Here is a 21,903-nt window from a genome sequence, read left to right as displayed (position 1 = left end):
CCCTAGGTTTCTCTACACATACAGCTTAAGCATACAGGTGCACACAGCTCTGAGTTTGCTTTTCAATAAGAGCTCCAGAAAAACAATAGCTTAGCTGGCTGAGACCTCAGATAAGGATGCTGATGCTGCTGAGCTAACTTGGGAAGAATAGCAATGCTAACAGGTCTGTTTGGAAGCATAAGAAAGCATGAGGAGTTACTCTTTCCCACAGGCCACAATATCTGCACGCAGACAGTCAAAAGAGTTGTTAACAGTTTTTATATTAGGTACTTAATGTTATGCAGGCTCTTGGGTTCAGGACCTCTTTCGTTTTAAGCTCTGACCAGAAAACTGTATTTCTTGTGCATCTACATATCGAAATTTTTCAAGTCTTACCTAGCTGTTCTAGTAAGATTATCAAAGCAGTGGTGATTTAACTTCACAAGCAACACAAGCAGCACGCTGCTTGCCTTTGAATTGGTCAAAGACAGTTTTGAAGACTGCTTTGAAATTAATGGGTAAATAAATGAGTGTTTGCCAAAATCTAGATTTGATAAAATTTGATCTAGAAAACATTTGATGACATTTTAAAGTTGGCCCTCAAGCCTCCATGCAAGGCCAGGGTAACATGACAGGTTATATCAACTGCAAAACGAATGGAACCAGGGAGAAACAGGAGAACGTTCCTGGGGACTACAGCAGGGACCACACTGAAGAGGTGAGACAGCAGTATGCAGACAGAAAGGTTCTAGAACACATTACTCACCTCATCAGACACTTTAAATCTCTTCAGCAATGCCACAACCTTCTGCTTGAAGTTCTGTTGCTGCAAGTCAAAGACATTTTTACATGAGTAAAGCATCACTGAACTGCTTTCTCCCAGTGCGTAAGAGGTCCAGACACATGACACTGGTGCTCTAGCTGCTGCTTCAAGTCCAAAAGACTGCTGGCACCACGAACCAAGTCCTGGCTGTTCACACATTGAAAACAGCTTTTCCAGACCTATGAGACTTTCTTACTGCCTTACAACAAACTAGTTCCCACTATGCTAAACCTAAGAAACCTTCTGGTTTCTTAGGAAACGCCCGCGTGAAGAAAGTTTTTTGCTGGCTTGCCTGTATCTCTTGGGAGCTTTCCTAGTAAACCCTGCTGGACCCACCACTCCAGCCCCAGGCACTTCACAATGCCCAAGTCTCCAAAATTCACCTTTTACCACTGAACTCAACTGTAAGCTGCTGCCACCTTCTAGACAGCTGAAGTTGAGGTGAAATGAAAGGTTCCAACAAGACCGTTCAACGAATGGCCCCCATTCACTGATGGGAATGAGATGCTCTCTTTTTAGAGTTGTCCTTTGACTCAGGATGTCAAGGAAAAATATCCATCATACAGATCAGCTTGGGCCAGCATGGCACTCTGCAGAAGGAGCACACACAACAGGCAGTAGCTAAGGCAACATGGCAAGAGCTGTTCTCTGGCCTGAATGGTCTGACAGTCAGAACACAGGAGCTCTGCTGAGGCTGATGTTAAATTTATCAGCAGCACCTAATCCAGACCTGCACCAGCCCTATGCACTGGAGACTCAGCATCAGTTCAGTGGTCAGGGACAGAAAGACATTCTCATCATTAAGTTAATAACCATGGGGTCACCTGCTGCACTAATGCCTGTAAACTATATTAAGACATCAAGGATGTGAGGTAGTACGCTCCTAGTCTTATATAGTCTTTTTAATCACAGGTTCAGATCAAAACACTGTTTATTCAAGACCTTTTCAAACATGGATTTGAGAAGCAGCCTTGCAGAAGGTATAAATGATCTCCAAACGTATTTCAAAGTCCAAAAAAACCCCAACAAACAACAAACCTAGCCCCATCCTTGGCAATAACTCCAAATCACATCACAGACATGCACAAACGCTGGTGTAAGCAGCAGGCCACGTTGTACATTACGGTGCAGCCAAGCGCAGGTCAATGCTCCACACGGGAGTTCAGTTTTGCAGGCAAACACATGCTTGCTGTCAGAGAGCAGATGGCTGGCTGCATGCTACTCACCAAAGCCTTCAATATCCAGCTACTCCTTTGGCCTCAACATGCATCACCTCAGGTTCATCTGTTTGGCTCCAGACCCTAACCGAACTTCCTTCTGAAACTTTCCCATGGGTCTCTCCCAGTGCAGAGCACAAACAGAAGATCTTTCCTTTGCTTAAGCCAACTTTCAGGATCATGTGAGCACAGATCTTGCCCTGGCTTTGTTATGGGGCTGATTTTCACATACTTGTATGATTTTTGGAGCACCCTAACCTTGCAGCTAAAGAACACTCAAGATACACACACATCACGGACTGCTCCGCTCCCTGATATTATAGTTTCTGCTGGCTCTTCACATGCTGTGACCATGCCCCCAGGCTCCCTGCCAGCATTTCCAGCACTGCTGCTCCCACAGGCCACATGCACTGCACATCCTAGCCAAACCCCATCAGTGTTAGTAAAACTAATTTCCACCGACCCTGGTTATGGACGTCGTTCTTACTATCGATCTCCGCTGCTTCTTGGGCTTCCCCAGCTCGTACTCATCATCATCCAAATCCTGAACAGAAAGAGGATTCCTTTGTTACCTTTGTGGTTTGGGGACACACAATCATTTAAGTCCTAACAACGTTCCCTCTATTAGCCTGCTGCTCTGTCTTGCAGACCGTCAGCATTTGCTTCATTTTTCAGCAGTTACGATGGCAGAGGGAAATGGAATTGAACTATATCAGCAGAGAGCTGGGAACACCAGCTCAGAGGAGCAAAACAGCCCAAATTCTAGAAAGAAAAGGATTCTCTCAGCCCCACATCTCAGTGGGTGCCTCTTAGTACCCTCCAAGACACAGAAGGCAAGTGATGCCAGAGTCCGAAGGCAAGTAAGATCCAAACTCAGAAGCACCTCACTCCTGCACAGGGAGTTCCCTGTCAGGATCCATTTTGCAAGAGATACTAAAGGCTAAAATCTGACTCACATTCCATCAGCCCTTAAGTTATAGCTAGGGGCCTTGCCAGGCTCTTTGAACCCAATCAGCATTACAGAAATAATCAACTGCTGCGTTAGCACAATTGAGCAGACAAACTCAATATTTTAGTGTTTAAAGGGGACTCAAGACAACACATAAGGGGATAAATCACAGCACGGTGAAAGAAATGGGTTGCTGTGCATCTCCATTCTCCTCCTGCCACTGCAGCTCAACATTTGGTGACAGTCTCACACTGTCACAGCTTACCTAAGGAAACAGACTTATCATTTCAAGCAGAAGCTGAGAATACATGCTCTACAGAAGCTCTCACAGGAAGAAGCCGTGCCCTAAACAGTACCTGGCCCTGCACGGCATCGTCACTGGCCTCCTGCTCAGAAGAGAAGCTCTCGTACTCCTCCTCAGAATAGTTATCTGAAAGGAAAGAAGGGAGAGATCCCATGAAACTCTTTTAATGCGAAGAGAAAATCTCATCTGAAGAACAGAGAAAACCAACTAAGAGTCACAAACCAAGAAAGGAGGTACATAAGGAAATGCTTGCTTCTTTATCTTTTATCTGTGTTAGAACCAATGAGATGGGAACATCCTGGAGATGAGGAACAAGGAGAAACACATCTAGTAAGAAGGATAGACCACCACACAGATAAGACTCCTTAGAATACCACCCTCTTTTTTCTGGAAAGAATCACCTGGCAGACAACAGCAAGAAAGTAGCTTTTCCTACAAGGGAAGGAATTTTTCCCCCTTAGAGAGCCTAACTATCTTCAGAAGACACGCCAGGAGAGTCTAAATTCTATTGACGTGACACTTGAGATGACCTGCCTGGCCTCAGGCAGCAGCACACATGTACCTGAATGCACTGCCTTCAACAGGTCACTCTGCTGGCAGTGAGCAGAAGGCTGCTGCTACAGAGAAGGTGGAAGACTGTCACAAACAGAAACGCAAGTACTTTCCTACATCCTGAGCAACACTGGGATTTACTTTCATTAAACCAGATCATATTCCATTTAAAAATATGACAGCTCTGTAGTAAGTATATGTAAGTTAACATATATTGTAGAACAAGGAAGGAAAAAGAGTTAGGATAGCAACTTAAATGTGCATGTCCTGAATATGACACTGTTATCCATATGAGGAGCTACAGGTTCTCAACACACCCACCACCAGTAACGCTGGAAGAGCACAGACCTCACTTGCTGCATGATTTAAGCCTTGTGTGAACCTCTGACAACCCCTAACACTGGCAGCCACGCTCCTTGCTTACACAGCAACAGGTTGCTGCAAGTTGGTTTTCTCTGCGATAACCAGCTAAAGATAGAGGCATAGTACAAGCCTCATTCTTCCCAGGAAGCATCTAAGCTCAGGTGGAATTTAACTCCAGTTAGTTCAGGATGGCATTAGTCCCCAGAGCATGCAGTTGTACTTCACCTGTAGACTTGATTTTCTGGCTGGCCTGCATACTGCTGTCTTCATGGTCAATTGGTTGACTTGACAAGGAGAAGATCCAGATTTCTGCTACCTTTACTGCAGCTTCTTTGATGTTGCTGAAAAGGCTCAGTACCTGGCCACCTTCTGTGGGGTGCTGCATGACCTGGGACAGAAATCACGCACAACAAATATGCATTTAAATGTATTTAAACTTGCACCGTCTGTATTCTACAAGAGTTATTTATGTTAACAGAGTTATTCCAAATTGTCAAATAGAGAAGACAGACAACACCCTGCAACTGCAGGTGCCACATGCAGGCAACACACAATGCTAGCTGAAATTTTAGTTGGCTGCTAATGCAAGTGATGGAAGGAAAGGAAAAATTTCCTGAGCTTAACAGTTGATTAGCTCACCCATGAAACACAAAACTTGCATACGTCATTACTATGTATTTGCTTCCACAGAATAATACTGATTTGAATCATCAAGTTATCAACCTTCAGAACCTTCAAAGTTGAGGAACTTCAAAGCCAAAAAAAAAACCCCACCAAAATTATCAGTGAGATACGCAGCAAAGTGCTTCCTAAAGCAAAAATTCCTGCTCCACAATCTTGGAGGAGATGGCCATACTGGGCTAATTAAGTGGTGACTCACAAAATGCAAGACATGGTGGATGCAGACACATCTCAGTATGGGTTTCTCACTGCAGCCATCTTCCCTTTGACGCCCACAGCTCTCAGAGCTCTTCTTAGAACCTAAGATTCAGGTTCTTCTCTCGTCCCACCAGACACAGCAGTTGCTTCCCCATCCCCACTTGTCTGCACTTCAGCTTCCTACTGCACACCAGGCTTTAAAATGACCTGAGCTGATGAGGAACACACACCCTCTCAGGTTCATGTTTTCACCAACTTTTCATCGCTTTGTTTTCTTTCAACTCCTATAATAACTTTGCATGTGTCAGTGCTGGGCAGGGGTCATTTAACTATAAACTGCAAAGAGAGGGAGGCTTCTAAAAGGATACAGCATTTGTTTACCCAAAATCTTCAATTTCAGAAATATTCCAGATGAGCTGGAAAGTAACTGTTTCCCAGCAAAGCAAACCTTTGGAAATGCATGACCTTCTAACCTCAGTCAGCTGACATTACAAAAAAAGACGTAAGAAAAACCACACACAGCAGCAAATGCCCAACACTCCGAAGTTCACCAATGGATCTAATTAATGGGCCCACACGTTTTCTGCCTTACAGCAACAGTCAATTTCTAGCTCTTAAACTAAATGTGGTACAGGAAAAATGTTGCCTATCGGACTATAAATCAGAATTTGGACAGTTCAGATGGGGAGGTCTACATTTAATGCAAGTCTAAAGAAGCTGAACTTACACAACAGAAGCATTCTTTATAATAAATTATTTAACACTGTAATAACTCACCACAGCATAACATTAATTTACAGGTGGAAACAATGAAAGTATTTATTGGCAGACTGCAGTCTGATGAAACACGTTGCTGCTGCACTGAACCTGGAAGGCCTGTCCAAGTGGCCTTAACAGCCTTGTTTCCACAAATATGAAACATTTAAGACAAATGTGTTAGCTCAGCTCAACCAAACGTAGTAATACAAAAGAAAATGCATTAGTATTGAAATACATGCAGAAGTGTTCTGAATGCAAAGGGGATTTGAGCTGCATTTGGGTGAGTTGATGTGGACCTCCTAGCTCAAAACAAAAACAAACAAGATATACTCCACAAACCTTGCAAGCTAATAAGCCTCAAGAATCCTTTAGCCTGCAATATGCTATCCAGAAAATGTGCAATATTAGTACTCAGTACCAAGATCTGTTTAAAATATTGTTCTGTGCATACTAATCAGCATTAAGATAGTTGCATGAAATCCATCCAGGTACTTCTCAATACGGAAAGTAATAACACTGGATTTAAACTGATGGGGAATCCTGCTCTTGTAAGTATGGACCATGCCAAACAGTGCTCACCTCAGCCATGTTGATAGACCCCACAGCCAGAGTCTTGTAGCCTAGAATGGTTCGGTTCTTGTATCGCTTCCGCCGCTGCAGCATGATCTGAAGCTTGTTGCCTTCTCTCTTCAAGAAGTGAGGGTACTGGGGTTGAAAACAGAAAGCAAAAGTTCATTATGTGCCTTGATGTTATCTCCCAAGATGTCTGGTTCACAGGTAAGCTCCATTCCTACACTGAACTAACCCTTAACATGCAACCCTACATTCATTATCAAGGAAGCAATCATTTCTGACTCTCATTTTAAAAACACAGCCTTTGTAAAGCTCTGCCACAGAACCCAAGTGCCACACAAGGGGATTAGTGGGCATGGGGGGAGCCCAGGTAACCCCATACCCTTGCCTTTATAGTCCCAGGACAGGAGGCAGCTCAGGCCTGTGAGCGACCACAGAGCGTGAGGCACTGTGGTCCCCACCAGGCACTGACAAAACAATCCTGGCTGTTTGGAAGGGCTGAGCCCAAGTCCAGTCCCAAAGAGATGAGCACCATCAAAGAGATGGGCTGCAGAAAGGAGAACCTCACTGCAGAGACCCTAATTGCATACTGGATATTCTTAAGTGAAGGATGCTTCATCTTGCCTTTTTTTTTTTTTTTTTTTTTTAAGCTCCTCTCCCCACTTTGGGAAATTGTGAGAGTAACTTCCTGCCTCTTAAAAAACTTGATAAATACAACTGCTGAGTGCCACCAGAAACCTGGAGATGTTAATTTGCAGTCCAGAGCAGGCCTGACTGCTGCGCAGAGAGCCAGGAGCAGTGGCCATGCAAACAAGCAGAATACCAATTAACTGATTGCTCTGCAAGGATGGGATCGACTGCCTTGCATGAGGCAGCAGCCCTGTGGAAGGGAGGAACAGCAGTCCACGTAATTAAAAGATCACCTTAAAACACATTTGCATCCAAACACAAATTGAGCGCAACTTCACAGATCCGCAACACTGAAGTTACTGAGGACTGGAGCTGCCAGCTGGGATTCAGAAGGCAAGAGGCACCTTGTGCATTCAAACTTCCCATCCTCCTGCAGCTGAGACCCTATCAAGTGTTGGGAAGGCAGTAGGGAAGAGGGATTCCTTGCTCTCAGCTGGAGGCATTGGGGTCCTCTGAGGCTGCTTAAGCATGAACCCCACAAACTGAATTCTAAAGTCATTCTGGGTCCCAGGCCAGTTTGATCTCCATGTCTACAGTTTTCTGGAATTCAACTAGATGAATCAAGTCCACACATGCAAATTTCTGTTTTTCAAAGGTGTGTTTCCTGGCCAACTCTGATGAAGATTCATAGAAATATTAAAAAATAAAAATAAAATAAAGATCCAGAGACATTCATGCCACTCAGTTAAAGGCAACATCCTCTGGAACACCCCAGCCACTTTCACTGCACAGCTATTTTTAATTCCTGCCATCACTTGTCAGATGTACAGAATGGTTTCAACAAAAACTTGTTAGTAACTGCCACTCCATAACCCAGTATTTGAAAACAAGACACAGGAAGCCCCAAGCACTGCAAGCACCTCCAAGGACAAGAAGAGGGGACCGCCATACACACCAGGGAACTTCAATTGATCCTGAGAAACTTGCAGAGGGTCAGGAAGAGCAGCCAATCCAGCAGTCAGGATGACAGGAGCTTACCTGCCAGAAAGGCTTCTGCTGGTCTCAGCCTAGCTAGCTAGGTGAATCAGATTCAGATGCACCATAGCTCTAGTCTTACCCCACCTGCATAACAGAGCATTGCCCACATGGACAGCCTGCACAGTGTGCATGCATGCAGAGCGAAGCACACAGGGCAAAGAGTGACAGCACAATATGGAGATACTGGCTGCTACTGCAAGACACTGAGGCTTTCTCATGCTGAGACATCCAAATGCTTTTACTCTGTAGTCCATCACCACTCTTAAAATATCCCAGGCACTAAATTCAGACTGTACCTGGCTCAGACTATACTTAGCTAAGAGTAGCTTCCAGCCATCGTCCAATTAAGAAATAATAAAAGCTGTCATAAAAATCCTGCTGTGCCATTTCAGGAAGGCTTCCCAGACCTCACTGCATCCAAGAGCACTAATCCTTCCTGCAGCAGAGAGATCAGCAGCACATCTCTGCACTAAGCTTGCTCATCTCACAAACACTGTTCTGAAGGCTTACAGCGTCACGGACATCAGTATCCCCTGTTCTGGCTCAGTTCCCAGCCCCTCCTGGGGAAACCAACTTAAAAACAATGTTGTGTGTCCTGCTGCAATATTGCTCTGAGTTGCTGGGAAAAAAAACACAAACACACACACACACACACAAAAAAAAAAAAAAAACACATTCCAAAACAAAATCTGCAGAAACATTTGCTGACACAGGATGGGCAGAGATCTGGCTCATCCTAAGGCTCTGTTCCCAGCCGCTGGAAAGCTGCAGTCTTAAGAATCACACATACTTACTCCTGGCACGTGGATTTCTCATTCCTCCTCACAAAGAAGGGTATGCAGTGCTGCAGTTAACCCAGTTTGCAAGCTGCATCAGGACAGAACCAGAAACACCAGCCATCTGTGTACCTTCCCATGCGGTCCCAGGGTTATCATCTGTCTGCAGTGAAATCTCACCTACCTTGCCTACCCAGGGCTCAGAGTAACAGCCAGTCTGCCCTGCATCACCACTGCAGTCCTTATCAGATCAAACTCCAGATGGCAACATCTAACCCTCAGCTCCAAAATACATTTAACCTCGACAAGAATGCTTCCGAGTGTCTGCTCCATGCATGCAGGACTCTCTCTTGTGCTAACAGCAACCCAGCCTCTATTTCCCTCATTTCCCTGCTCAAGAGGCAGTACTAGGGCAGGATGCTCCGAGGAGAGCAGCCAACACAATACAGAAGGATCCTCAATGCAGACCCACAGAGCACCTCTGCTCACACAAGTGTCCTGGTGCCCCGTCCCACTTACCTGCAGCGAGAAGGTCAGTGCAAGCTCCGTCTCCACGTGTCCACTCGGCGGCAACACGATCTCATGAGACCGCAGGATGCGCTTGGAGCCCTGCACAGAAGCAAAGTCCATGTGGTAAATTGCCCAGCCAGCCACTTTCTTGCCATCCAGCCCAAACGGCTCAGCCGTAGAACTGCAGAGCTCCAACTACAGGCCTTACTCTCCCTGATATTACCCACAGCTGCCTTTGTGCTGCCTCTCCCCAGGGAAGGGATAAGGCAGCAGGTTCTGCAGGCGGGGCTGTCAGAGAGCTGGGCTGCAGGCAGCGCTGGAAAGATTATGGCCTTGGAAAGGATGGTGGGAAGGAAGACTGGACTGAAATGGAAGTAGCCCTGGATTGGCATCCCACCTCTATTTAAACAAAACTGGGAAATGCTTTCAGAGACTACCACTGAGAAAGTGAATGGATGGATCTGACCTTGCACTTGTGCAACATATTAATGAGACGAAAAGGGAGATATTTGACTAATAAACATTTGGGCATATTTACTGTCCCTAACTGCAACAAAGCAGCTTTTGTTCTGCCAAACCCCAGCATTCAAAAGCTATGAGTCAGCCCCCACCCCTCAAGCTGAAGTCTCATTTCATGACTGCAGCCAATAGGTAGCAGGCTCCGCATCTCCTGGGTTCGCAGGCTGCAGTGTCACACACACATCTCTGACATTAGCCTTGGTGGACTGATTTTTCTCTTTGTACACACACCCCTCCTGGAGAAAAGTGGAGATTTTAGTCTATTTCAGGGAATATTTCAGAGAAAACTAGCAGGAAAGCACAATAAACCTCTGCCTAGCAAATGCTTCTGTATTGTTCAGATAGTGGTAAGTTTCAGAGGTCTGTGGCTCAATATTCTGCTGAGATTGCAGCTCTGGCTTTGTCCAGACAGGCTGATCTCCCAGAGGCACAAAACTGTAGCTCTCAAAAAAAAAAAAAACGGCATCTGGGAAACCAGAGACAGACAGGGACTAAACACCTCCCAGCTGCATCTAAAGTAAAACTGCAAATGTCTACTGCGCAGCCCCAAATAATATCCCAAAATGAGGGAGGAAGAAGAGGAGAGGCTGAGACTGGGTTACATCCCTTCCTCCTCACAAAACCAGAATGCTGTGATTTGCAGGTGCCCCCAGTACATCAAACAGTAGAGCAGGTTGAAAACTGAAGGGTCCCTCCCAGCAAAAGCAGCACGTGTGCAAGTTAAGCACAGCTGGCCTTGCCACTGGCAATAGCAGCATTTGTTCCACGCTGCAAATCTCCTAACAGTAGCAATCTTGCTTTACTTGTTACGCAACTCGAAATCTAATGAAAGCCCAAATATAGCAGCTTTAAAAAGACTGCAGCAGATAAATAGAGCAACAACCTGGGAAATACTGTTGACAAGTCTTTGAACATCAGGAGGGATGCAGACAGACATGGGAAATGCAGGTAGGATGCTCTCATTAGGTCTAAATTCAGTCATTCTTTCTGGAAGGACTGCAGTGCTGACACCTCTCTTGCAATTTCTCATACACAGCCAGCGAGTCATTTGACAGAGACCATATACTTGAAGATCCAATATCACCAGCTGCAAACAATAGCTGTGTCAGAAACCTGAGTGCTGGCAAATTAAGTAGCCTTACTTGTCAGCATCATAATAACCTGCAAGCCACGAAGGAAGGCTTCAAATCTGCCTGCATCTGAGACAGTCACAGTGCTACTGCCCTACCATTAAATAGCACATCACGAGATATGAGCAATGATCAAACTGCAGTGCCAGGGACACCCAAGGTGAAGCTATGGGCACCCCTCTGGGACAGCAGTTATTGCAGCTGCTGTGACCTCAAGGCCAACTGAAAGGACAGATGAAAGCAAAAACAATGGGCAAGGATGCAAGCTGCAGCCTGGGACTTGGCAGATAAGCATCCCAAACTTTTCCAGTTACAGAGGGCAAGTGCTTTTGCTTTCCAGTTCTTCAGAAATCTGTCCCACTACAGAAGGGACTGCAGAATAATTGCTCAGGTCTCACTGTGTTACTTACTGTAGCAGGACAGATCACAACATATATTTAGAACAAGCAAGAAAGTCTCAATTTTTAAAACTCCCTTCAGGCTTTTTGGGCTTCCATGTCCAGAGCAGCACATTCAACCTTTTCACCCAGAGAACGTGTTAAACTCCTAGCAGTAACCTGGATGGGAAGAAGCTTTGTTCTAGTAAAAGCTACTGGATTTCGCAGCCCAAGCCTGGCACACCCTGTCTGTAGATCATTCACTGAGAAGCCTCGGGCCCTGACAGTGATGCACACGCTAACCTGTACAAACATATGGAGAGCTTTCAGCCCTGATCAGCAATATCTGACAGCCTGGGAACCCACAGCTGTGCATCTTCAGAATTCAGCTGTGTGAAACTATTCCCTACCTTTCTGCTCCCTGCTGTGGATCTGTGAATCCCTCCAACACAGAAGGACACAATTTTTCTGCAGCTGGACTGCTCACAGAGATGAGAGATGTTGGCTAAATGCTCAGTTGCATGTTCTTGGTCCACAAAGCCTTCATGATTTCACCTTCCAAGTTAGATTTTAACACAAACAGATCTCTGCAGGAATTTGCCTGCCCCTTTTTTGAAAAGCAGCTGCTTTTCAGCATAGTTAATGGTACTTGTCTACTTACAGGTCCACTAGGCTTTTAACCAGTAAGCACTTCAGCATTTCCAGTGGTGGGAGCACTCGAGCTAAACTGACGCAGTGACACACTGTGGAACTTACTCACTACCTGCTGAACACCTACCTCCAGGCAGCATGACCTCTATGTAGAAACCTAATTAAGCAGCACAAACCCATGTTGCAAAGTAGGTTATTTACCTAGGATGAGAGCTGTATCTTATGGAAACAAACTGAAATGTACAGGCATCCGATAAATCAACTGACAAGTACCTGGCTACAAACATGGGTTGGACTTCTGACAGCAAGGGCTGTCCATTGGAAGAAGGCCCAGCCTTCAGAGCCTCCCCAGCCCAGGTCCAAATGACCAAGATGTTCTGCCCCAGCAAGAGCTGCAGCATGCTAAACACAAGCTTAGATTTGGTGACTGCTCAGGAAGATCAGGTGACAGCATATGATATGAAATGAGCATCTTTACCAACATATAAAGCTCATGGCTGAGTCCTTAGTGAACAATATTCTTCACTTACTACAATGAAATTTGGTAGGAACACAGGAGAAGGATCATAAGAGACTCTCCACATGCACAGAACATCACGATATAAGTGTGGGAAGTGGCCCACAGCCATGATAGACCTCACACGGAGGCACCTGCCAGCATTGTTAACTCAAGTACCACATTCGATTCTTAGAGCTGACAGCAATTACCTGCATTTTGACAGCAATGACCACAGAAATAAGCTCCTTATCCAATTCCTTTAAGACTACCAGTTTCTTTAGTGTCAAGCTGCACAACCTGCAAACAGGAACAGAAGAGAAACAGTTATAATCATTGTCTGAAAAAGGAAAAGCTCTGAACAGCTTCCACACAACAGCATCTCTGTTTGAGGCAGAACAGACTCCAGTCAGGAGCCACACAGACACAGACATAAAGACAGCAGGAATACCAGAGGCTTCCCCAGCTCTTCAGGCTGGATTTCTCCACACACCCCCAAACAGAAGGAGGCAGCCTGTGGGTCCGTCTCACGGCCTGGTGCAGACCCATGGCCACATGGGAGAGCCTCCCAGCACAGACCTCGCAGACCGCAGCCTGGGAACGCTTGTTCTGAGTCAGACCAAGGAGCTGTAGGGTCAGAGCAATTAAATTCCAGCAATGTAAAAGCAGTGGGTCAGGCTAATTTTAAATTTCTCTGCAAAGCTTTACTAGCCTGTTGGCTCTTTCAGTTTCAGGTTCTGGGTTCCCAAAAATCTCACTCCCACCTCCTCTTGCCGATCCTACTCATCCCCAAACAAAAGCGCAAGCAAGAGGTTCAGACCTCTCTAGTGGGAAAGGAAAAGAAACAAAAGAAAAAGGAGAGGACTTGCATAGTGCTCTGCAGCCCTGGCATGCACATGCCACACATACGCAGCTAACTCGCATTCTTCACCCTGGCAATGCTGCATTGTTCCAGTTAACAATGTTTGCACTTCTGCCTTCCAGCACAGAGCGCTTGGGAGGGGAGAGCATTTGGACTAGGTGCAGCCCCAGCTCTGAGCTAATGGGGCTACGATACTGGCACTGTCACAGTTTCACAGGAATTACCAACAGCTGGTTTAAACACGGGGTGTGCCTCGAAAACAAACTTGGGGGAGGGATAAACCTGAGGAAAGCTGCAGCCAGAGAAAGCTGCATGGGAGGCTCTGGAGACAGACATCACCCATGATGCAGATGCTGGCCAGGAGCAGGCTCTGCTTCATGTCTGGGGTCCGAAGGAAGGAGGCTGTGATGCCATTTGTTGTCTTTGTGAGGCCATAGCCGGAGGACAATTGCCCCAGGCTTGCCAAAAGCCAAAGAGCTGTGGGCAGTCAGGTGGTGTGAGCAGAGGTAGCACAAGGCACTGGCATTGTCCGCCTGGCAGGAAGGGAACAAAGGCCCTCTCTGTGTGTCCAGGCTGGAGGATGGAAAAGGTACATGAGGGAACAATGGCGTTCTCAGCACACCCAGCAGAGCACAAGGAGGGCGTTCTGCCATTCCTCCAATTCATCATTTATGAGCTTTGATCCAGCCCCACAGACTGCTTGCTGCTCAGAAAGAGGAAAAAAAAAAATTATAAGCCTTCTTTACAGCAATCAGAAAAACAAAAGCTGTTGGAAAAGACACGCGGACGCATCTGCTTTCTTTATCCCATTGTTGGACTGCTGGTTCTAAAAGGCACTTCACACAAACAACAATGAAATGTTTATACTCTCCTTCAGGAGAAAAAAAAACATAAAACAAGCAGAGTTTAAATCTCACCAAAACACTTTCACCCTTAACATGCTTAGAGTTTCAGGTCTTCAGTCTAAATACAAATCAAAGCAATATTAAGAATATGTGACAGAAAGGGGCCACAGACAGTCACAAGAAGCATCTTCCAAGCAAGGTGGTGTGCCCACAGCAGCAGTGCAGCCATGCCTGCCCTATGTGCCCTCCTATGGCTCTGTGGCTGGGATTGATGCAGGGGGACCTGAAACAATCTTATAATACAGGACGAAGTTACATTTGGAAGTTTCCCCTGTATACGCGATCTCAGTGAATGCAGGGGGGATAAAGAAAATCACACAGAAATACGATGGGAATTGAGGAAGTCTCAGATCTGAAGTTGAAAGAGCCTGAAGTATTTTAAGTGGTCTATAAAAAGTCTGGAACCGCATGACAGCAAGGGTAGGCAAACACTTTTGTTGTGTGTTTATTTCAGCATTGATCTATGGTTGCACACAGGGAGCTCAGCTAGCAAAAGCACCAAGCCAGCTGAAACTAGCTGCAGAAAGAGCAAAGGAAATGTGAGATTTCCACCTCACTTTGGAGGTCCATAGCAGACCTCCCCACTCAGCACAAGCTGGGATGCAGAGGGACTCACGTTCCCTTGGTCACACACCGTAGGGAGGCACAGGCTGCTCCCTCCTGATCCCTTTCCCCAAGTTAACACATGACATCTAAATGCATCCTACGACAATAAAACCCAGTTTTAAAGAGGAAACCTTGGCTGGACCCAAGGGCTCCAATGTGCCCTGCTGAGGCCAGCTGTGCTGCGTGGCTCCACCACATGCTCCTCACCTGGGCAGAAGCTGTGGGCACAGAACACATTTCACTAACAACAATCCTAGCTCAAACAGGCTCAGAGCAGCCACACGAGGTGCTCAATTCTTTATTCATTGGATGCTCCGGTTTTGCATCCCTTGGAGTAGAAAGATCAGGAAAATAAATCCTCTCCAAGAAAGACTCACTGAATTAAATGTTTGTCCCTCCACAGGGAGCACAATAATTGCACTGAGACCGTGTTCACACAGAGACAGCCAAATCAACAGGAAAGAATTAAAAATTAAAGACCTGTATTTTAATTAAGCCCAATGGAAGTCAAGAATAATAACAGAAGCAGGGGCTCCAAGTGCAAGACAGGAGCAGGAAGGCTTCAGCTCACGAAGCAGATGTCCTTGCACTGGCTGAAGTCTGCAAGATACTGTTCCTAGAGGCAACGTTTCATTCCAGGAGCACTTTCCTCTGAGTTCTGTAAGCATGTGCCAGATGAGAGATGCAAGCAAGGAACCTGTGCACCAGGCAGTTCCACTGCACCCAAAACTACTTCAGTGGTAGAGACAGCAAGCAGCCTCCTACCCCTCAACACTGAGTGTTCTGCACTTAAGCTGACACACTCAAGACAGTCCCAAAATAAACCATGAGCCACCTGGAGGAGAAGTGGAGACACTGCCCACTCACATACCTCCCAGACAGAGCCTTTCTGCACATGGCTACAGGGCAGCTGTGTGGGGCAAGCTGGAGAGAGGAGCCCTGCACAGCATTTTTCTAATGCAGCTGTCTAAGCAAGGGATGAACACGTGCAGAGCACACGCATCGTTTCAGACACCTGTTTTGCATGTGCCCAGGTGAAGGAGCACTCTCCTGTCCATCTACTGTGCTCACACGCTTCATACTGCCTAGGAGAATTATACCAGACAGAAAAGCTGTTCTCTACGTTACAGATGTGTCAGAGTAGGGCCACTGGGGGGTTATCAGTGGTAGAAAACACAGGAAGAGTGATTCTTCACTCTACAAAGCTTATGAGCCAACTCCATCAAATGTTTCCACCTTGATCCACTCTCAGCCTGCTTCCAACCAGGAGTAAATTAAATGAGACAGATCAAATGCCCAACTCCTTTCATGACAGAAACACAACTTGAGCAACTAGCAGAGATGCAACACTGCCCTGCACTAGTCTCAGCCTGCTTCTCCTTCATTCACAGTTACCACTAAGCTAAATGGAATCTTGAGTCAGCTGTTTTGGCTACAGGTGCATTCAGGTAAGCTGTAAGCCAGGAAACAACTGCAGGGCCAGTATTTCCACTGTTCTTAAGGATCTTGAAATCTGCTTCCCAGCATTAACACAGAGAATTAAGCTCTTAAAATTCTAGAGACGAAGATCCATAGAAGAGCTGCAGCAAGCAGATCTTGTTCTAACAGGTAAGAGGATGGCAGCTTAATTTATGCAACAGGCTGCCCCTAGGACCTCACAAGGACACAAACACGCAGCAAGATGCTGCCCTGTTACTGCCGAAACGTTGTGCTACTCACTGCACATATTTTGCAGTGTGCTTCCCATCCACACGGGTGGGATATCTGCATGTTTGTCACCAACCACATGCCTCCACCTGCACACTCAGAACACTGCCACTGAGAAACTGATGCATTCTCTCCCTTTCTGAAGTTCTTCACACATCTGGTCACCTCAGCCAGAATCTTAGTTCCTCCACAATGGTCTCTTCATGCTTTGTGTTGATGGTTTCAAATTCCTGACTTAAAGGAAAAATCATGAAGAAGAGATTAGGTCTGTTCCTCGGTATACAACGGTATACAAAGGAGTCCATCTAAACCACCTGTGTGTTTACACCACACTGCCTGCACATCCAGGCTCACAGCTAGTCCATGCACCTCTCTCAATGTGCCTCCTTCAAATCCAGCATCCACAGCGCCAGGAACACGTGGCATCCTGACAGCACACTAACTGTGAATGAAGGATCCCATGGTGCTGTTGGATTGAGTTTAATCCACATTCTAAAAGTTCTGAGGGAATAGAATGGTGTCATTTAACTTAAAAAAAACTGAAGTAAGCTAACAGCGAAAAGACGACTGATGATCAAGGCTCCTTTGACAGACCAACAGGACTACATTTCCTACAACACTGCTGACACAAACATTTCATATTTGCTGTACTAATTTTGTAGTAGCTGGAGCAACCAAAGGCACCAATGCCAGATTCCCACTGAGCGCGTGATGAGAGTGGTCAAAGCTGCACCCTGGGAGGGCAGCCTTTGGGATATGGGCTGGTGGAGTGTTTCCTGTACCTAGGGCTTCAGTTCTCAACCAGCCAGCAACAAAAGGAAGACATGTAACACTGTAATGCAATGGAAAGTTCAGCAACCATAGCCTAGCAGCAAAGTCCCAGGTTACTTACCTTCAAAAGGCCTCAGGCACACAGGGATCTCCAGCAAGATATCCTCACCTCCACTGCCAGCCCTTAAATGAGGTCTGAAAAGGGGTGGATCCTGGCTCCACCCCTTCCATCACTCAGGTGCACTGCGCACACCTGAGCTCCCCTGGGTTGGCCCTGCCTTCCCACCAGGTGCTCAATCACTGCTTCAAGCTGTGACTTAGCATTTCTGCTACCAGGCGCAACGCACAGTGAGGCAGCCAGGCAGAAGGCAACTCCCCACCATACACGTTAAAACCAGAGCAGAAAATTATGCCCAAACAATGAGCAAAATTGATTCTGTGGGGAGGAATGAAAAATGCCAACAATTGGGAAGAGGATGAAAGGAGACACGAGCTGCAACAGACCCAGCAGTTCTCCCCTCCTCAGCATGCCCTCCTCCCACCACCTGCCTCTTGCTGCCCTCCTGTCCCAGCAGCTGCATGTGGCACACAACATGTGCACTGGGAATTGGCTGCACTCGGAATACCATAAGAACAAGCTCCCTGCCTGCCCTGAGCCCTCTGGGGCTGGCAGGATCTGCATACAGCAGCCAGCACGTGAGGAGGGCCCCAGCAGCCTGCTGCAGAGCGAGGAGCAGCACATGAGTCCTGCACATACGCCAGCACCCTCCCCGCTGTCAGCACACAGTGAGCTCCTTGCAGGAGCAGCTAGCTCGGACAGGCATGAGCGGTGGCATGGAAGGGCTGCACAAAAAGCCTCGTGCACACGTTTGCACCAACATGTGCTTCGCCTGGATTGTCACCCTTTCTTTCCCCCATCCTCTCTGCCTGCACCATACCCACGAACTCTGAGCACAGCATCCCCCAGAGCAGCAGCAGGCTGGGAGCCAAGACATCTCCACAGCAACAGGCCCCTTCACAGCACTCCAGCTTCCTCCTTACCCCACTGCAGCACAGCTGGTGGCAAATCAGCCGTGCCACCAAGAGCTCTGTTCCCCATACAGCCCAGTGCTTGCCCTGCAGGCTCCCCTGCCCATCCAGCGCTGTAGGGTCATGCCAAATTACTTACTGCTCAACCACCTCCAAATCACAAGCAGGAGCCGTGCACAGCCAGAGCCGAGATCCCCACAGCACACAGGTCCTAACACCAGAACCTCTCTGAAAGACTCACCTTACATCACAGTGGACAGACAGTATGAACACCACTGTCAGCCTTTTAAAGGAGTTTTACCTTTTAAAGCTCACTGACCAATACGAGCCCACAGCAGCACAGCCAGGGCAGCTGGCCCGTTCCTAACAGCACTGTCACTCTGCCTGAAAGCAGCCACATTGAGTGCCAGATGAAAAGGGTTGTCTTTGCTAAGCTTGCAATATGGCCTGAAATAAGTAAGATGGGAGAATCACACAGGCATAATTTAGAGCTCAAATGGATGCTTCCTTTTTTAGCGAGAACTCAAAATGTCCTCTAAGGGTGAAAACAGAGCAGCCAACAGCAATGAGAAACATTTGTGAATGCTGATGGCACGTTTGGTATCAGCCAGCAGAGCAATCAAATATGCAAAGCATGCCGCTGCTGGGCTTGTTTGCGGACCAGAACACTCCACAGATCCCAGCACTGCTCTGATCACATGGAGCCTGCGTTCTGGCCTCCTTCCAGGTCAGGCACGTGCACCCAGCCACCCCCATGCCCCCATTGGGACAATGCTCCATGCTGTTCCTCTGCACGCCCCACATTTAATGCCAGCTCCTTCCTCTGCTGACTATGGAGGTGAAGGAGAACACAGTCACAGAGATAACAAAATTAATCACCTAAGTTAGAATCAAATTTTTTGAGCAATTCTCATCATGCCTCAAAGCACGAGACTGTTTAGCATTTATTTAGATTTGAATGCTGCCAGTTTTCACAGGGCAACAACACACAGCTGACAAAGCAGGCTCCATCAGCGCTAAATATAATTCACAAAGAACTCTAGATCCTGCCACTAAAGCTGGAGAACTCTATTCAGCATTAAACACACTGCAAATTCTGGTTAGCATCCCTCAAACCGCAACAAAACGACATGGGTAAAGCTGTTAAAATATGCTCCCCCTCAGAGATCAGTGCTCAAGGAGGAGGGGAGGGGGGCACACTGAGATGTGTGCTATGAGCAGTGAAAGGGCTGAACCTACAGAAGCGTTCGGCTCTCCCGTAAGAACAGTAATGTCTCCTGTTGCCTTTGGTTGAAAATGCACCTCACTCCAGCATCCCTACATTTCTTCCATCAGATACTCTGGGCAGATCTCACTTGTTTGCACACTGTCTGCTGAGGAGATAACCCAGGAAGCAGACCACAAAAGAAGGAGACCTGGTGAGATTTTGAAAGCCAGACAGCTATCCACAATACATAGGCTGACTGAATGGCTGAAGCAGAACTGCCACCACTGCTGCAAGGGAAGGAGCTTCTGCTGCAACCAACAGTGGTATGTGAACTCCTAAACCCAGCTGAACCAGCTTGGAAAGGATTCTGGAGCACAGCGACCAGCCTGCTGCTGCTGAGCACAGCACAGCTCTGCACACACCTTGGTTTGCAGAACACTTCTGCTCAGCTCCCATTGGAGGCAGCTCCCCGAAGGGAACCGCCAGGTGATCTCAAAATGTCTCTCAACACTGCTTTGAAAACATCTTTTTCCCTTCAGTCTTTCTCTTCACATCTAAATATACTGTGCGCTCTACTTTGAGGTATTAGGAAAAAAAAAAAAAAAAAAAAAAAAAACACTTGTTTTGGAAATAACAAGATTCTCTGTTTGTTTCTTCTTCTGCTTACCCCTGTTCTGAAAGCTGGCATCACCTTTCTGTTTACTGGGGATAGAAGGAAGCACAGTTTTTACGAGAGGAGCCCAGAGGACCCCCAATGCCAAGTGCTTGCAGCAGAGCACAGAATGCAGCCATGTGCTGCAGAGACACATTTACATTTGCTTCATATTCTGATGCTCTTCAGCAGCTGTTGGGAGTTGAATCAACAAGCAGAGATTCCATATTATTCAGAGACTACATTTCTTCAGCATTATTGCTGGCGATATTTCATTCCTGAGAGCATTAAGAGGCCGGCAAAGCAAACCAAATGAGTTTGCTCATTCCGTTTGTCAAAATACTTATTAAAGCACCAGAGCGATGTGTGAGTGAGGAACGCAGCACACTGGGAGGGATGCTGGCCTGCCCTGCAGAACCACGTGTGGCATGGGCATGTGGAGGGCAATGAGGCGGATGCGAGCAGCCCTCTCAGCAGCCAGTAATGTGCTCACTGCTGGGGAGCTGAACTCAGAGCCTGGCCAACATCACAATAGAGCCACTGCATCTGTGAGGAGGAGCGCCCCACAGGAACACTCACTGAGCCCAAAGCCCAGAGCCAGACCAGACTCAGTGCCTTGAAAGCGTTCTCTTCTCATGCCTTTGCCTTGTGCAGCCAGCTAAGGCTGTACCTGTGATACTAAGAACAAAGAACGGGTATCAGCATCATTTAAACTGCCTGTGGATGAGCTGAGGAGCATCCTGAAAGCTGAGCAAGATTGTTTCTGTCACAGAAAACGTTCAGAGCCATCAGCAGGGATAGGACAGAGACCAGCTGTCAGGTGCCATGACATTATTTCAACCATCAGGATGGGACGTATCCTTATTTTTATATTTCCTTGGCTCACAGGTTTGCATCAACTTCTGATTTTTACCACACATATCAAACTTTGCACTGGGAGCTATGGCTAGTCACACAGGACATGTATTTTTGTACATTATGTGTTTCTGACCACTGAGACTCCCACCAATAGCCTCCAATAGACAAGCAGGAAAATGACCTACTAACACCACATTTCCCAGAGCTGTTACACATCCCCCATCTGGCATACTGAGCTGAGATTTAAAAGGATAATGCAAAAAGTTCTCCGTTAAGGTACCAGTAAAACATTAAATCAGCTTCTCTGTGTTTATCCGTTACAAGGCAATAAAAATGTGATATCCCTCATGCTCCTTCCCTCTGGAGCCTGTGTATTTACACTGCAGCCACAACGGGAAGGCCTACTGCTACCTTTCCACGTCTTACAAACAGTGGAATAATGCCTCCCAGCTAAAGTTTCTGCACACAGTTTGCAAGAAGTCCCCCAGAGCAGGGTTTGGCATGACAGCTGGCGCTAAGGGAGTCAAATCACGTCTCTGAAGAAATCATATTTCCCTATCAGAACAAGAAAAGGGTTTGGGGGGCTCTGGCAAGGACTCTGGGCTGCCAGAGAGCCAGTGTGGATTTGCTGCTGCACTGCAGGTGTTTTAAAAGCTAAAGACAGAGCCTGAGTTCATTGCTGCCCTGTCTACGAGACATGCACTGGGGAGACGGGATGGACTGCTGAAGTTTCCTGAGACTGGAGAATTGTTCACACTACGCTGCACCAAATTTTGCCTTT

The 21,903-nt window shown here is 46.8% G+C and overlaps 1 protein-coding gene across 7 annotated transcripts in view; it reads right to left on the bottom strand.

The window, feature by feature from the left end:
• Positions 1 to 21,903, bottom strand: part of PACS2 (phosphofurin acidic cluster sorting protein 2) — a 63,523-nt gene that overhangs the window by 29,376 nt on the left and 12,244 nt on the right. For 3 of the 7 annotated variants that reach the window (XM_042873131.1, XM_042873136.1, XM_042873132.1), the window contains exons 2-8: positions 12,738 to 12,825; positions 9,362 to 9,451; positions 6,405 to 6,530; positions 4,413 to 4,575; positions 3,325 to 3,398; positions 2,483 to 2,563; positions 746 to 805 (exon numbers count right to left, since the gene is read on the bottom strand). In XM_042873131.1, coding sequence (XP_042729065.1) covers positions 746 to 805; positions 2,483 to 2,563; positions 3,325 to 3,398; positions 4,413 to 4,575; positions 6,405 to 6,530; positions 9,362 to 9,451; positions 12,738 to 12,825 — 682 coding nt within the window. Of the gene's footprint in view, positions 1 to 745; positions 806 to 2,482; positions 2,564 to 3,324; positions 3,399 to 4,412; positions 4,576 to 6,404; positions 6,531 to 9,361; positions 9,452 to 12,737; positions 12,826 to 17,497; positions 17,529 to 21,903 lie in introns of those variants that run through there. The other 4 variants (XM_042873133.1, XM_042873134.1, XM_042873137.1 and 1 more) reach the window with 2 other exon arrangements.

Source organism: Lagopus leucura, unplaced genomic scaffold (genome assembly GCF_019238085.1).
Source record: "Lagopus leucura isolate 7727_CA_CO unplaced genomic scaffold, USGS_WTPT01 Super-Scaffold_100009, whole genome shotgun sequence".
Lineage (NCBI taxonomy): Eukaryota > Metazoa > Chordata > Aves > Galliformes > Phasianidae > Lagopus > Lagopus leucura.
Note: the sequence above shows the minus strand (reverse complement) of the source record. Positions and strands in the feature narration are given on the sequence as shown.